Raw genomic sequence first — 17678 nt, 5'->3', positions numbered from 1 at the left:
AGGCAAGTTTACATGTAATTCGAGAAATCAATAAGGGACACTATAGTGAGCTATGTAACCAGTTGTTATATATAGACTCAGTGGTATACAAAAGGCTCATACCCTGTTTAATGTATATAACTAGATAGGTTTAGGTGGCATGGGTATAAAGTATGATTGATATATAGATCTAGATGAATGGGGTACGAGTAGCTGTGGAGTGTGAATACTGTAGTTAATATGTGGATAGTATTGATGGACAACATTTTTGCCTGTAATGGGTATGAATGTTGTTGTTTGAGTTAGCTGGTAAATGGCGTTGTAAGTCATTGTAAAGTAGTAGATGAATTGTGTAATATCGAGTATGCCTTTAATTCAGGGTAACATATTAAATCCCCAGTTTAATCATCCTACCTGTTGCCCCCTAAAGAACAAGGCATGAAACAATAAGATAAATGAGTTTGAGAAAAAACATTTCATCCCAAATTGTTGTTGACAGTAATAAGACCCCTTTAAATATTTTTTTTTTTTTAAAAAAGAACAACTATATAAGTTATATAAGCTTTTTTCAAATTTAGTCAACATGTGAGAAAATTATTTAGGCTTTTTGCACAATATTTATTAACTTCAAACTTTTTTGTTGTTATATTGACCAATTTTGTAGCTATGAAAGGGTTAAAATGTTGCAGCAGACATTTAATTATTTCATTAATTGATTTTAAGTGTTAGCCAATAACAACATGTTTTGTGCCTTTATATTGTGAAGGAAGGCATAGCACATTAGGCTATGATTACGGCTCACTAAGCCGAAACGCGTAAGCCGAGTGCTTTGCCTGCTGCAACCTGCATTGTAAAGGTGCCTCCCTTATGTGTCTTTTAAACTACAAGTTTTGAATAAAAGCTGGATTTTACTTCCTGGAGCGGATCGACTCTTTTCTTCTATATACCTGCAACTTTCTCAGCAGATCCGTATACAGAATCCAGGACAGGAACGAAATTTTGCCAGTACCTTTGGCTCACTCCCCACAGGCTTCAGGCGACTTACAAGTGACGTCATCCGAGAAGCGCAGAGGAGAACCACTCGAGAAAGCCAAGGAGACAGACGCTGGTTGATGTGGCTCGCACTGTAGACACGCTGAGACAGGGTGAGTGAGGTAGGGAGCATAGCTCTTTTCGCACCGTAAGGATAGCGGAAGGTCCTCCCACCGAAAAGCGTAAGTCTTTTTTAAGTGCTGAAGCCTATATTAACTTATATTTCAAGCAATAGATATAACCTGTGGGGATCTACCAGAGGGATTGTACTTAGTTTAAATTAAACACTCAGGAGGATTTGTTTGTGAACACACACATACCTTTTCTCTTCTGATACATGCCCCATATGGGCGGGGCTAATTTGCTTCGTTGTCCACACAGTCACTGCCTCTTACCAGGACATACTGGAGGTGACAGATATGTTCCATATACTATTGGCATTGATGACAACTATTATGGTAAGCAGTAGCTGTAGATTATATACATTATGACTGCCCTTCGCCACCATTTTAATAGAGGATACTCAGATACAATATGTCCCTTTGTAAGTCTGTATCTAGAACATCTATTATTTACAAGTTTTGTCATTGCCGTACATCCCATACAGGTATCGGTCTGCTGCGGTTCCACTGGGACCTATGGGACACGTTAAAGAATCACCTTTTTTAACCCTTACAAGTGTTTTCTGGAAGAGATTGCGGTGTGAGGATCACAGAGAGATCTGGACGCTGGATTCGATTCAGCTGGATGTGATGTATGCACTCAATTGAAGGTACCTCGCAACAGAACCGCAAGTATTGGGCTTTATATCCAAGTGTTATATTGTTACAAACATCGGTTATCCTGAACTAACACTTTATTAATATGCTGACAAGGGGCATTGAATTGCTACACTATGTTAAACACTGAACATACACGCCGACAAGAGGCGTTGTGAACATTCAAACACTACGCAAGACGGATATATACACACGTTGGTAAGGGTTCAGGTGAAATCCCAGGCTATACTTGACGCAGCTTTACTTATGAATAGTATCAAAAGCAGATGATACTAGTAAACAGTGACTGTGCTTACTAAACTACGCTTATTAACTGGCTTTGAGATGGCTTATACATTACCCTCATAATTGGGATTACAAAAGTCAACAGGACACTGGAGAGAAAAATCCTTTCAGTCTCTCACATACAGGGATGACGGCATGTTTTTTTATTCCCCTAGGGACGCCTGGGGTGAAATCCATTGTGATTTGTATCCATGGAGGTTTGGAGTGAGAGGAGTTTTTAGAATAAAATATTTTCATTGTTCTGTTTTTGAATAAAAATCGTTATAATGTTTCATATGTCACTTTAATAAAATTGTGTTATACATTTGATAAGACCAGAGAGTGCTTCGTCTATTAGCTCTATTTACCACTCCTAGCACCCTGGCATATGAAGTTTGTTAGTGGAAGTGCACCTATCTCTACAGACTATATATATATATATATATATATATATATATATATATGGGTAATGTAAAATATATATCTATACCTGTATATTTAAAAAAAAAAAAAAAAAAAAAAAAATGTTCCTGTATGTGAGGAACATTGGAATGTTAAATCTTAACTCCTGTCGGGTTATCAAGCGAGCGTTAAGTGTTAGTTTTTTTTCTTTTGCTCTCTCAATTGAAGTCTATGGGGAGAAAAAGTCACTTTGGTCACAATATATGAGGTCCTGAAGTTAGTTTTACTTTTTGTAATAAACATGCTATCCTGCGCGGGAAAAAGGAATACTTATAGCAATGTTTAAGCTCCAGTTGGAGCGCTAAATACAGCTCCACTTCTAATCTAGCCCAAAATACATTTCATGCACCTCCCTCTAATTAGTTTCTACTGCAGGCATCTGAAGAAAAAATTAATTTCATGCACCTCCCTCTAATTAGTTTCTACTGCAGGCATCTGAAGGCTGCAAATGTGCCCATCAGCACTGGAATGCAGTGAAAGCTAGATTTTAACATGACTAGAAGGCTGTGGGGAGTAACCTCAATACTATACTTATAAAATGTATATGGTGCTTAATGTCCCTAAAAAATACAAAACAAAATGTGACCCAATATTAATCATGAAGATGAATCACCGAAGAAGCTTACATTGAAGATGCTTAAATGTAGAAATCCTTATGACAAAACTGGCTGCAGAGACTTCAACAAGTACATTACATAAAGAGTGGAAAAGAATAAAAATACAATAATGACCGCCTCATGTTTGGTTGGGTGGAGGTCTTGTATGGACAGAACTTAAATGTGCAATATGTGGATATTGGTTGAAAGCCTTAGAGACTTAGTGGCTGGGAGTTGCTAAGTGTGAAGGCTTGGACCTTGAAGGGTACAGTGTGGTGGGATGCATTGGGGTGGGATGCATTGGGGTGGGATGCATTGGGAAAAATGTTGGAAGACTTTGGGAGATGGTGGGGCTTTGTTGCATCGGGGTCTTAGATGTCATGGTGAATCTCAGTCTTAGGTGCAAATTGGAATGTTTAGGTGCATTATAGGGTCTTGGACATAACTGTAAACTGACTGGGAATTTTTAGTGTCACAAGGGTAGTTTTTGGAAAATGGGAATGTGTGGGTGTTATTTTTTATGCAGATGTTTTACTCCAGAGAGGTTACCTGACTTTTTTTTTAACAATGTTAAAACAATATAATCTGAGCATTCATTCAATGTAAAAAAAAAGCTAAAACGTGATTTGGCTCACCGTGATAGGTATAAATTATAGGGTAAATTATATAACATTATGCAAATTAAAAATCAGTTTAAAAGGGGGCGGAGCCAGCAAGCTACAGGAACAGACGTGTTTTTACTTTGCTCTGCTATTTTATGAACAATTATCAGCAAAAACACGCTAAAATCATTACTTAAATATACCTTTCCACCAGTAAAGTCTTTATCTATAGACAAGAGGTGGCTTCAGTGATTTAGACCGGGTTGAGTGCCAGATTGACGACGTAGAAGGCTCCGGAGATATGAGGGCCTATGAACACTGCTGAGCAGCACCGGACTAGCTAGCCAATTAAGAATCCTAAGCAGCAGCAACAACTTATATATTATTGGCACGCAGCATACCTCTCGATATGGAGGAAATAAATGTTTCTGTCCATGCATTACTATTGGAGTTAGATCAACAGATATCAGAGATGTTTAAAGACCTCAGGTCGGCTGTGAGGGGTACTCACGTGGAGGCTTTCCAGTACGGCCAAAGAACCGCAGAGGGTCACTCGTAATGATGCAAATGCATCCACAAGAGAGGATGAACTTACCTCTATCTGGAGGAGCGCACCAGCGGTTCTCCAACTCCACACTTCGATCCTAGCCATGGGGAATGTGGTAAACGCTAAACGAGAGTTTGAGAGCTCTGAAATGCAAACAGCCAGAAATACCGGAGGCACTGAGACACTTGGCCATTGTGCTATGGGTTCGCTAGCTGCGACATGGTCTAAGCAGCGATCGAGAGACTGTCTTCGGTTACATGATCAAGACCAAGGTATTTTTTACCACACTCCTCTTACTCTTACCATCGGAGACGTTTGGGCAGTCTGGGGATTAGAGGAAAAGAGGCGTCTTAATGATCCTGTCGAGTGCTTACAGCTAGCGGTAGTCAGCTTTTATTTGTCAAGTGAGGAGTTCAACTGCCGATGTGACAGTTTCACCTACATGCTTGTCCATGCAGCAGATTTCATTCTCTGGAGATACGATATACACCCTTACTTTAGGATTATGACCATCAGTCGTTGCGGTATTGACTATGCTGAATATCCCATTGAACATCTCTAGATATATACCCCTATTATACATCTGATTACATCATAAGCCTATTTCAGTAACCTAGACATGGTCTATTAGATCACCTTGATTTATGTTATAGGTGAGTTTGTTTATTGCTATTGTATGCCTCTTATAAGTTTATTTAAATTTCCTACCCATGTTAGACATCAGAAGCTCATGGATACATAGGGGTAAAATATTTTTCAATACACCGTATTTATGGATATATATTTTATGTTAAATTTATTGACTTGTGCCATATATTCCTACCTATTTCGTATATGCAGAGAAATTTCTCTATAATATTCCTATTGTCTATATCTGCTGGACTGAACTCCCATATTTCTTCTAGATAATTGTTCTCTCTAGGCTGCAGATATTATTAGGACAAGTTGCCTATTCCCGTTGGACCCCTCTCCTCCCTTTCCTGCTGGTACTTATTGCCTGCATGTCATACTCCTACTCCTTTTACCCACATCGCCTATAGCTGGCATATCCCCAATAGAGGGGCTCATTCAACTTATGTCCTCCTCTTTTTATTTATAACATAGTCTCATAAGTCCTGCCATCTTATAATGCCATTATTATATACAAAAAATTCTAAGGTCCATGAGTATTTGCTTATAGTATATTTTCGCAGACTCCGCCCTCCCATTCCCCATTATCAAACCCAGGCCTAGGCCTGGGCTCTTATTGTTGCATTTATATCTTATTGCTAATGCCCGCCCCCCTATATAGGTTATTGCGCATGTGAAACATTGTTACATTAGAACCTTGACACCTCCTTTCTTTTTTCTCTCTCTTTTTGACTACTGCTAAGCGGTGTTTACCCGCTGATGTTAGTCAAACTGAGGTATCCTATTACAAGAGATAAAGCCCTAATATCATTCTCCTCTTCAAGGAGCACCCAAATGTTTGAGATGAAGGTGTCAAAAATGTATGGTTTGTCCTGTGTATTAGAACAATGTTATTATAGTACTGTATATATTTTGTTTCTGCTTCATTCTAAAATATATCACTGTAAATGTATAATTTCTGTGGTTATCATTCTAAGTACCCTACAGTTTCCTATATCAGTTGGCTCACGAGTAGCCATCGAATTAACCACTGTTAAATGCTATTCAATATGTTATAAAACGAGATTCTCAAGTTATTGATAACTAAGTATTGTACAATTATCACTTGTTGTTATAGGTGATTCAACGGTCAATTATGTATCCACTGCGTGGTAACAGCCTTCCTTGTTCATGTATAGTACTTGTTATGTCATTTTGCTGACTTTTATGTCTCAAGAATCTCAATAAAAGATTATTTAAAAAAAAAAAAAATCAGTTTATAAGGAGTTTGAAATTGTAATATAAAATGTTAAATTATGTGTAGTAAAACAACTTTGTAGTATACTTTCATTATTTATTTTGTCCCCTTTTCCTTTTATTTAATTCTAAAAATTGTGGGCTTTTCCATGTCTTTTAGAAGTGGAAGATCAGATTTTAGACTTGGCATTGCTACAGTATATTCCACACAATAACTGGTCACACAATCTAGTGAACTCTTTATAACTGTCCATAATTGGTCTCAGCAGAGAGGGAAACTTAGGTTACACCATGGTGGCACCCATTTCTGTATGGAAACTATTTACAATCACCTAGATTACGAGTTTTGCGTTACGGATTTTAACTCTGAAAAATGGCAATTCCAGCGTAATGGCCAGTAAAGCATATTACGAGTTGCGGCGGTATAGCTATACCGCAAACATTTTAGCCTGTAACGCAACGTCTATTCTGCACTCAAAAAATTAGATTTTTGTGTGGGATTTCCATAGCGCCGGTATTACAGGTTGTGGGTTTAAAATTAAAATTAGAATATAACTATCTTAAAATAAATAAAAACTTACCTATGAAATAAAAAAAAGCTAAGTTTAAACTATAAATTAACCTAACATAACTATTCTAATAAAATTTAAAAAACTACCAATTAAAAAATCTAAATGACAAATTTAAAAAAATCTAACACTTAATATTACAAAAATAAACACTAAATTAGGAAAAATAAAAAACACTAAGCTTACAAAAAATAATAAACGAAATTATCAAAAATAAAAACAATTACACCTAATCTAATAGACCTATAAAAATAAAAAAGCCACCCCCCCAAAAAAAACACACACCCTAGCCTACAATAAGCTACCAATAGCCCTTAAAAGGGCCTTTTATAGGGCATTGCCCTAAGTAAAACAGCTCTTTTACCTGTAAAAAAAAAAAAAAAGTCCCCCCAAAAGTAAAACCCACCACCCAACAAACCCCCCAAAATGAAAAACCTAACTCTAAAAAAATCCTAAACTACCCATTGCGCCTAAAGGGGCATTTGTATGGGCATTGCCCTTAAAAGGGCATTCAGCTCTTATCAGCTCTTTTAAAAAACCAAAGCCCTAATCTAAAAAAAAACACCCAAAAAAAAAAAAAAAAAACCCTAACACTTACCCCAGAATACCTACTCACGGTTCCTGAAGTCCAGACATCCATCTCCATCCAGGCGGCAATATCTTCATCCATCGCGGGGGCGTCTTCTATCTTCATCCCGGTGGCGCGGAGCGGAGCCATCCTGGAAGCCGAAGCTATCCTGCGCGGAGCGTCCTCTTTATACGGTCACCGCCGCACACTGAAGTTGAATCCAAGGTAGCCGTTTCAAAATGGAGTACCTTGCATTCCTATTGGCTGATTTGATTCTTCAAATTCAAATCAGCCAATAGGATGAGAAATCCTATTGGTTGTTCAAATCAGCCAATAGGATTTCAGAAGCTCTCATCCTATTGGCTGATTTGAATTTGAAGAATTAAATCAGCCAATATGAATGCAAGGTACGCCATTTTGAAACGGCTACCTTGCATTCAACTTCAGTATACAGCACTGACCATATGAAGAGGACACTCCGCGCAGGATGGATTCGGCTTTCAGGGTGGCTCCGCTCCACGCCACTGGGATGAAGATAGAAAACGCCCCCGGGAAGGATAATGATATCGCCGCCTGGATGAAGACTTCTCGCCGCCTGGATGGAGATGGATGTCCGGACTTCAGGAACCATGAGTAGATATTCTGGGGTTAGTGTTAGTTTTTTTTATTTTTTTTTTATTTGGGGTGTTTTTGTTTTTTTTAGATTAGGGCTTTGGGCTTTTTTAAAAGAGATAAATGCCCCTTTAGGAGGAATGAAAAATAGCTGAATGCCTTTTTAAGGGCAATGGAAAAGAGCTGAATTCCCTTTTAAGAGCAATGCCCATACAAATGCCCCTTTAGGGGCAATGGGTAGCTTAGGTTTTTTTTAGAGTTAGGTTTTTTATTTTGGGTGGTTGGTTGGGTGGTGGGTTTTACTGTTGGGGGGAGTTTGTATTTTTTTTTAAAGGTAAAAGAGCTGTTTAACTTAGGGCAATGCCCTACAAAAGTCCCTTTTAAGGGCTATTGGTAGTTTATTGTAGGCTAGGGGGTATTTTTATTTTGGGGGGGCTTTTTTTATTTTTATTATTAGATTAGGTTTTATTATTAGATTCTATCTATTAGATTAGGTGTAATAGTTTTTATTTTTGATAATTTTGTTTATCAAGCAGCCTTTGGATTTTGTGCAGTATGGAGCTTAACGCCACCATAATGCACGCACAAGGAGGCTTTTCAGTAACTCGTAATGGCAGCGCTATGGAGAGTGAAATAAAGCAACTTTTTTGGCGTTAGTTTCGCACCCTGTTTAGGGCAAATCTCGTAATCTAGGTGATAGCTATTTAAATATTGAAAAATATATAACTTCTGCATATTAATCTTTGCTTTGACTACATCATTTCTGCTAATATTTTAATTAGTGTTTTAAGGTCCCTTAAAAAAACAGGACTAACTTTTGTAACCATGAACACTAAATACTAGAATATCGCCTAGATTTAGAGTTTTGCGTTAGAAGGGGTGCGTTAGATACGCATGTTTTTTTCCCCCCACACCTTTTAAACAACGCTGGTATTTAGAGTTCTCTGAAGGGCTGCGTTAGGCTCCAAAAAGGGAGCGTACAGGCATATTTACCGCCACTGCAACTCTCAATACCAGCGTTGCTTACGGACGCGGCCAGCTTCACGATTCCCCCATAGGAAACAATGGGGCAGTTTGAGCTGAAAAAAAACCTAACACCTGCAAAAAAGCAGCGTTCAGCTCCTAACGCAGCTCCATTGTTTCCTATGGGGAAACACTTCCTAAGTCTGCACCTAACACCCTAACATGTACCCCGAGTCTAAACACCCCTAACCTTACACTTATTAACCCCTAATCTGCAAACCCGCTATCGCTGACCCCTGCATATTATTATTAACCCCTAATCTGCCGCTCCGTACACTGCCGCCACCTACATTATACCTATGTACCCCTAATCTGCTGCCCCTAACACCGCCGACCCCTATATTATATTTATTAACCCCTAATCTGCCCCCCCAACATCGCCGCTACCTTACCTACACTTATTAACCCCTAATCTGCCGACCGAACCTCGCCGCCACTATAATAAATGTATTAACCCCTAAACCGCCTCACTCCCGCCTCAAAAACCCTATAATAAATAGTATTAACCCCTAATCTGCCCTCCCTAACATCGCCGACCCCTAACTTCAAGTATTAACCCCTAATCTGCCAACCGGACCTCGCCGCTACTATAATAAATGTATTAACCCCTAAAGCTAAGTCTAACCCTAACCCTAACACCCCCCTAAGTTAAATATAATTTAAATCTAACGAAATAAAATAAATCTTATTAAATACATTAATCCTATTTAAAGCTAAATACCTGTAAAATAAACCCTAATATAGCTACAATATAACGAATAATTACATTGTAGCTATTTTAGGATTTATATTTATTTTACAGGCAACTTTGTATTTATTTTAACTAGGTACAATAGCTATTAAATAGTTAAGAACTATTTAATAGCTACCTAGTTAAAATAATTACAAAATTACCTGTAAAATAAATCCTAACCTAAGTTACAATTAAACCTAACACTACACTATCAATAAATTAATTAAATAAACTACCTACAATTATCTACAATTAAATCAACTAAACTAAATTACAAAAACAAACAAACACTAAATTACAAAAAAAACAAATACTAAATTACAAAAAATAAAAAAAGATTACAAGAATTTTAAACTAATTACACCTACTCTAAGCCCATTAAAAAAATAACAAAGCCCCCCAAAATAAAAAAAATGCCCTACCCTATTCTAAAATAAAAAGTTTACAGCTCTTTTACCTTACCAGCCCTTAAAAGGGCCTTTTGCGGGGCATGCCCCAAAGAAAACAGCTCTTTTGCCTGTAAAAAAACATACAATACCCCCCCAATATTACAACCCACCACCCACATACCCCTAATCTAACCCAAACCCCCCTTAAAAAACCTAACACTAAGCCCCTGAAGATCTCCCTACCTTATCTTTACCATCACCGATCCGTCCAGAAGAGGCTCTGAAGTCTTCATCCTATCTGGCAAGAAGAGGTCCAGAAGAGGCTCCGAAGTCTTCATCCTATCCGGCAAGAAGAGGACATCCGGACCGGCAAACATCTTCATCCAAGCGGCATCTTCTATCTTCATCCATCCGACGAGGAGCAACTCAATCTTCAAGACCTCCAGCGTGGAACATCCTCTTCTCCCGATGACTAGACGACCAATTAAGGTTCCTTTAAGGGACGTCATCCAAGACTGGATCGGAACAGCCAATAGAATGCGAGCTCAATCTGATTGGCTGATCCAATCAGCCAATCGGATTGAACTTGAATCTGATTGGCTGATTCAATCAGCCAATCAGATTTTTCCTACCTTAATTCCAATTCCTATCAGCCAATCGGAATTCGAGGGACGCCATCTTGGATGACGTCCCTTAAAGGAACCTTCATTCGTCGTCTAGTCGTCGGGAGAAGAGGATGTTCCGCGCCGGAGGTCTTGAAGATCGAGCCGCTCCTTGTCGGATGGATGAAGATAGAAGATGCCGCTTGGATGAAGATGTTTGCCGGTCCGGATGTCCTCTTCTTGCCGGATAGAATGAAGACTTCAGAGCCTCTTCTGGACCTCTTCTTGCCGGATAGGATGAAGACTTCGGAGCCTCTTCTGCACGGATCGGTGATACCCGGCATGGTGAAGATAAGGTAGGGAGATCTTCAGGGGCTTAGTGTTAGGTTTTTTAAGGGGGGTTTGGGTTAGATTAGGGGTATGTGGGTGGTGGGTTGTATTGTTGGGGGGGGGTATTGTATGTTTTTTTACAGGCAAAAGAGCTGTTTTCTTTGAGGCATGCCCCGCAAAAGGCCCTTTTAAGGGCTGGTAAGGTAAAAGAGCTGTAAACTTTTTATTTTAGAATAGTGTAGGGAATTTTTTTATTTTGGGGGCTTTGTTGTTTTTTTAGGGGGCTTAGAGTAGGTGTAATTAGTTTAAAATTCTTGTAATCTTTTTTTTTTGTAATTTAGTGTTTGTTTGTTTTTATAATTTAGTGTTTGTTTTTTTGTAATTTAGTGGGGGGGTTTTGTAATTTAGTTTAGTTGATTTAATTGTAGATAATTGTAGGCAGTTTATTTAATTAATTTATTGATAGTGTAGTGTTAGGTTTAATTGTAACTTAGGTTAGGATTTATTTTACAGGTAATTTTATAATTATTTTAACTAGGTAACTATTAAATAGTTCTTAACTATTTAATAGCTATTGTACCTAGTTAAAATAAATACAAAGTTGCCTGTAAAATAAATATAAATCCTAAAATAGCTACAATATAATTATTTGTTATATTGTAGCTATATTAGGGTTTATTTTACAGGTAAGTATTTAGCTTTAAATAGGATTAATTTATTTAATAAGATTTATTTTATTTTGTTAGATTATATTTAATTTAGGGGGGTGTTAGGGTTAGGGTTAGACTTAGCTTTAGGGGTTAATACATTTATTATAGTAGCGGCGGTCCGGTCGGCAGATTAGGGGTTAATACTTGAAGTTAGGGGTCGCGATGTTAGGGAGGGCAGATTAGGGGTTAATACTATTTATTATAGGGTTTTTGAGGCGGGAGTGTGGCGGTTTAGGGGTTAATACATTTATTATAGTGGCGGCGAGGTCCGGTCGGCAGATTAGGGGTTAATAAGTGTAGGTAAGGTAGCGGCGACGTTGGGGGGGGGCAGATTAGGGGTTAATAAATATAATATAGGGGTCGGCAGTGTTAGGGGCAGCAGATTAGGGGTACATAGGGATAATGTAGGTTGCGGCGGTGTGCTGTCGGCAGATAAGGGGTTAAAATTAGAGTGGCGGCGATGTGGGGGGGCCTCGGTTTAGGGGTACATAGGTAGTTTATTGGTGTTAGTGTACTTTAGAGCACAGTAGTTAAGAGCTTTATGAACTGGCGTTAGCCCAGAAAGCTCTTAACTCCTGACTTTTTTCTGCGGCTGGAGTTTTGTTGTTAGAGTTCTAACGCTCACTTCAGCCAAGACTCTAAATACCGGCGTTAGAAAGATCCCATTGAAAAGATAGGATACGCGATTGACATAAGGGGATCTGCGGTATGGAAATGTTGCGGCTGGAAAGTGAGCGTTAGACCCTTACCTACAAGACTCTAAATACCAGCGGGTGGCCAAAACCAGCGTTAGGACCCCCTAACGCTGGTTTGGACGGCTAACGCAAAACTCTAAATCTAGGCGTATGTGTTTTGCAATCTCATATTACATATTATAATATTGAAATTTTTAGAAACTTTGATGTGAGTCTCATATTTATTAAAAATATGCTATGAATAGTCTCAGAGTCTCCATTATTCAGCCACTGAGGGGCAGTACAAGACTACAAGATCAACTACAAAAAGCAACGGAGGCTTTAAGCAAGTGTTAGTAGTGATAGGATATTCACAGATACACATATAAGATTCCTTATGCCTGTGTATAACTTTTACTACTTTCTAAAAATCTAAAGGGAAATAATGAAACATTAAAGGGACACTGAACCCAATTTTTTTCTTTCATGATTCAGATAGAGTATGACATTTTAAGCAACTCTCTAATTTACTCCTATTATCAATTTTTCTTTGTTCTCTTGCTATCTATCTTAAAAGCAGGAATGTAAATCTTAGCAGCCAGCCCATTTTCGGTTCAGCACCATGGATAGCGCTTGCTTATTGGAGGCTTACATTTACCCACCAATAATCAAGCATAATCCAGGTTCTCGACCAAAAATGGGCCGGCTCCTATGCATCACATTCCTGCTTTTTAAATAAAGATAGCAAGAGAACAAAGAAAAATGAATAATAGGAGTAAATTAGAAAGTTGCTTAAAATTGCATGCTCTATCTGAATCATGCAAGAAAAAAATTTGGGTTTAGTGTCCCTTTAATTAGATTGACATCTGCAGAAGTATTTTTGATATCAAATTATAATGAGGTATCCAAGTGAACTACATAAAATATATTTAAATAAATGAATAAATATTTTCTAAAAAGCTATATACAGGTTTATAAAAATATAACATTGTTAGTACAATAATTATTTAGTGATTAAAGGGACAGTAAAGTCAAAATTTAAAGGGACAGTCTACTCCAGAATTCTTATAGTTTAAAAAGGTAAATAATCCCTTTAATATCCATTTCCCAATTTTGTATAACCAACACTGTTATATTAATATACGTTTTACCTCTGCGATTAACTTTTATCTAAGCCTCTGCAGACTTCCCCCTTATCTCAGCATGTCAGGAAATAAATTTGCTTACTTCTTAAAAAACTCCACGGGGTTTAAGCATAATGTTATCTATATGGCTTACATGAACTAACACCCTCTAGCAGTGAAAAACTGCCAAATGCCTTCAGATAAGAGGCGGTCTTCAAGGGCTTAGAAATTAGCCTACCTAGGTTAGCTTTCAACTAAGAATACCAAGAGAAGAAGGCAAATTTGATGATAAAAGTAAATTGGAAAGTTGTTTAAAATGACATGCCCTATGTGAACCATGCAAGTTTAATTCTGACTAGACTGTCCCTTTAAGTTTCATGGGTCCGGTAGAGCAGTGTTTCTCAACCTTTATGTAGCAAGTACCCCTGTAGGCATACAGTTGTTTTCTATGTACCCCAACTGTAGCACAAATATTAATAGTCTTTTGCATGCGCAAAATGAAAAAATCATGTGTATAACTTGATTTCACAAGCTTGTGTCAGATATATTAATGTAAATATATAGGAGTCAGATATTTGTTTTAGGTTTTCCGGAATTTAAGATTTGTCATTATTAAAAAAAAGAGAATTTTAAACACATAAAACACAGATGTATACTCCATTGATATTAATAATTAAATGTAATTAATATGCTTCTTATATTTAAAAGAGTAAAGAAAAAGGAAAATAAACAAATTTCTGCATGATGAGAAAAGTAATATTTATGGTGCCATCTTTATATTTTTTTAATAACCATTTCATACCCAGCGTATCTGTCTGGTTTAACTGTAGCACACTCCAGTATGATGCACTTGACCTATTTTACAGTAGCACATTTATCAACGAATTGTTTCGAACCAGAATCTAAAGTTTTACCAATTTGAGGTACATCAGTGATTAAGCAGTTGCCCAACCTAGGCAGGGAAATAATCACACTATCCTGTAAGGAGAGCTCAAGGGTGGAATAGAGAAACACAACAGCTTTCTTTGATATGTCATGTTTGATATGAAGGCCAATCTCTGGAGTACCCCTTGCCAATGCCCCAAGTACCGCCAGGGGTACACATACCACAGGTTGAGAAACTAGGAGGTAGAGCAGGCAATTTTAGACAACTTTCCAATTTGCTTCTGGTACCAAATTGTCTTTGTTCTCATGATATCCTTTGTTGAAGAGTAGGTAGGCCCAGGAGCAGCAATGCATTACAGGTAGCTCCCAGCAGTGCATTGCCTCTCCTGAACCTACCTAGGTATGCTTTTTAACAAGCAAATTGGAAAGTTGTCTAAAATTGCATGCTCTACCTCCAAGTTTCTCAACCTGTGGTAAAAATTGAAGTAAATTGGAATGTTGTTTAAAGGGCCATTGAATGCAGTAGATTTGCATGATCAACTAATGCATGATAAAAAGACAATGCAATAGCACTTCGGGGTAGATTTACCATAGATCGAGCGGACATGATTCGCTGTAGGTGGCAGAGAAGTTAAGGTAAAGCAAGAGGGATTTCCAAAATGTAAAAATCTCTTAATTAATTCATAATTGGGGATACAGACAGAGAAATTATGTTTCAGGGGTGTTCCCCTTATTAATGTGATAAAAATTACACTTGCTCTGCTGAAATATAAAGCCCAATCAATTAAACACTTAATCTCAATTAATCATGCTTTTCTTTTCCTATCAAAATAGGTGCTACTACAAGGAGTATGCATAAAAATCACACACAAATAATATACAATATAAAAGCAAAGTTGTAAAGCATCCTAATTTTGAACTCAGTATAATACTTTTGAACACACAGTATAAATTCATAACCTACAGAATTGATACAAATTATCTTTATCTAGAAAAAACATATTTCATTAGTATATTCAATAAAAAACTGACCAATTCATTTCCCTATTCATGCCTTTGGGTTCCACAGTATCTAAATTAAAAATCCAGTAAACCTCACGTTGTTTAAGAAGGCGTTCCTATTGCCACCCCTCTTGGGAGTATTAACCTTTTCAATCACCTGAAAATGTTACTGGTTTATTTGGTGTCCTGCCTCTAGAAAATGGGCAGCTACTGGAACTGAGATTAATTTACAGTGAATGTTACTTTTATGTTCAAATATGCATTCTCTGATATGCCTAGTGGTCTCCCCCACATAGCCATGCCCACAGGGGCACTTAATTAAATAGATGACATAAGTTGTCTCACATATAAAATGTGTGTTATAATAAAACTTGTAACCAGTTTGAGGGTGTGTAAAATAGGGACTCCTAATGATAGAACCACAATTAATGCACCCTAAACAAGGGAAACATCCTACACTTTTCTTTTAAATAAATGACTGTTTCAAAGTTTTTTTGGGACCTACGACCGCCGCTGCTTCTTAACTTCTGTTTCAGGCGGATCTGAAATGATAGTCGGAGGAAGCAGCATCTGCTGCTTGGTATATCTACCCCATTGTCTGAACTTCAAATGAGTAGTAGATTTTTTTCTGAAACATTTCAGTTATGTCTATTTCCACACTATCTGTATCATGTTGTATCATGTGATAGCCATCAGCCAATCACAAATGCCCCTATAAAATTGCATGTTCTGTCTGAATCATAAAGGTTTAAACATTGAATTTAACCATTTCTGAGTTGTTTTTTTCTCTCTATGAAAATACTAATTCAATGCTTCTTCTATATTATTTCTCATTTACATGTGGTTTACTGTGACATATCAGTGACAAACCACTGACATACATCACATTTATAAGAAAAGGCTACACATTTAATAAAAAAGGGGGATTACACAAGAAAATCTTAAGCAGTGACATTTTGTAATGTGTGGTGAGTGTAGAGAGATACACTAACATGACTCTTACCTTCATGAAAAGATGAGTAACTGGAAGCGCTCTTCAACTCACACCATTTCAGTTTATAATCCTCTCTCTTGGGGTCAAGTATTTGTTGCCAGCCTTTGTTCGTGCAATAAGCGCTTATTCTAAAAGAGCAAAACATAGATTTGTAAGCCATTAGTTGCACCCCAGGCCAGTACATTTACAAATAAATAAATATATAGCTGACGTTGATAGCTATAACAATAGTATAATTGTGGTGCAGGTTTACACAGGTCATGAGTGACGCCTTCTAATCAGACGCAACATCTCGGATTGTGTATTAGGTCTGACGATGTTCTGATTGGTCAACAGACCATGAGAACATAAACATATCCCACAATTGGTCCAGCCTAAAAGCAAGGAACCAACCAACTATTGGGATACAGACAACACCCTTAACATACACCTCTGCACACAACGAACACTCGTATGAAGAAATCAAGAGATACATATTGATGGCCAATTGTTCACATCATGCGATTTATATCTAAGCACACAAAATAGGAAAGCCTTTGTATGTATAATAATTTTTAAATATTTCACATGAGAGCACTGCACTTATCATTTTTAAATACTTCACATGTGAGCATTGTCTCCTGGTATAGTTAAAATAATTTTCTGGAACTGGTTGCATATATATTAGTGTGTGCCCATTTAAGTAAGATTAAAAGCAACACATCATTATACAAACTTCGCACAAACGATTTTATTTGTTTATGCTAACACGCCCCGTTGGGGAAGTGGTAATTGTTTTAATTGGTAGCTCACCTGTATTTAAAGGTTGCACTTATTTCAGTTCAATATGCCAGATGAAACAGCATTGAAACGCGTTGCATATTTGATCATATTGCTCATTGTTTATGGCATTTGGTTTTATATGTAACATTTTTATAATGAATGTACTATAATTTAACTTTTAAACCTTACCATTTATGAGCCTGAGCTATCATATAACCTTATCAAGCTGATGGTTACGTTCCAGTAACACAACATTCCTGTTGCCTGGAATTCAGCTAGCTGGATTGCTGTAGAATATCCAGCCTGCTTATATTAGCTAAATTTAAGTGCTCTCTTGGAATGTGAGTACCGTTCCAACAGCTGTGTGCCTGCAGACACCTTGAGACTACTGATACATACATGTTGCGCCTCTCCTGTTGTTTGTATTTTTGTATTATATGTATATATATATATATATATATATATATATATATATACACACATAAAAATATAAATAAATATATATATATATAGAGAGAGAGGGGGGGAGGGAGAGAGAGAGGGGGGAGGGATTTTGAGAGAATATGTATACATA

General features: G+C 37.4%; 1 protein-coding gene across 1 annotated transcript in view; it reads right to left on the bottom strand.

Moving 5' to 3' along the window:
• Nucleotides 1-17678, bottom strand: part of TTLL10 (tubulin tyrosine ligase like 10) — a 320455-nt gene that overhangs the window by 155557 nt on the left and 147220 nt on the right. Inside the window, exon 4 of the mRNA XM_053690962.1 lies at nucleotides 16352-16470. Coding sequence (XP_053546937.1) covers nucleotides 16352-16470 — 119 coding nt within the window. The remainder of the gene's footprint in view (nucleotides 1-16351; nucleotides 16471-17678) is intronic.

This window comes from Bombina bombina, chromosome 8 (assembly GCF_027579735.1).
Source record: "Bombina bombina isolate aBomBom1 chromosome 8, aBomBom1.pri, whole genome shotgun sequence".
In the NCBI taxonomy this organism is placed as follows: domain Eukaryota; kingdom Metazoa; phylum Chordata; class Amphibia; order Anura; family Bombinatoridae; genus Bombina; species Bombina bombina.
Note: the sequence above shows the minus strand (reverse complement) of the source record. Positions and strands in the feature narration are given on the sequence as shown.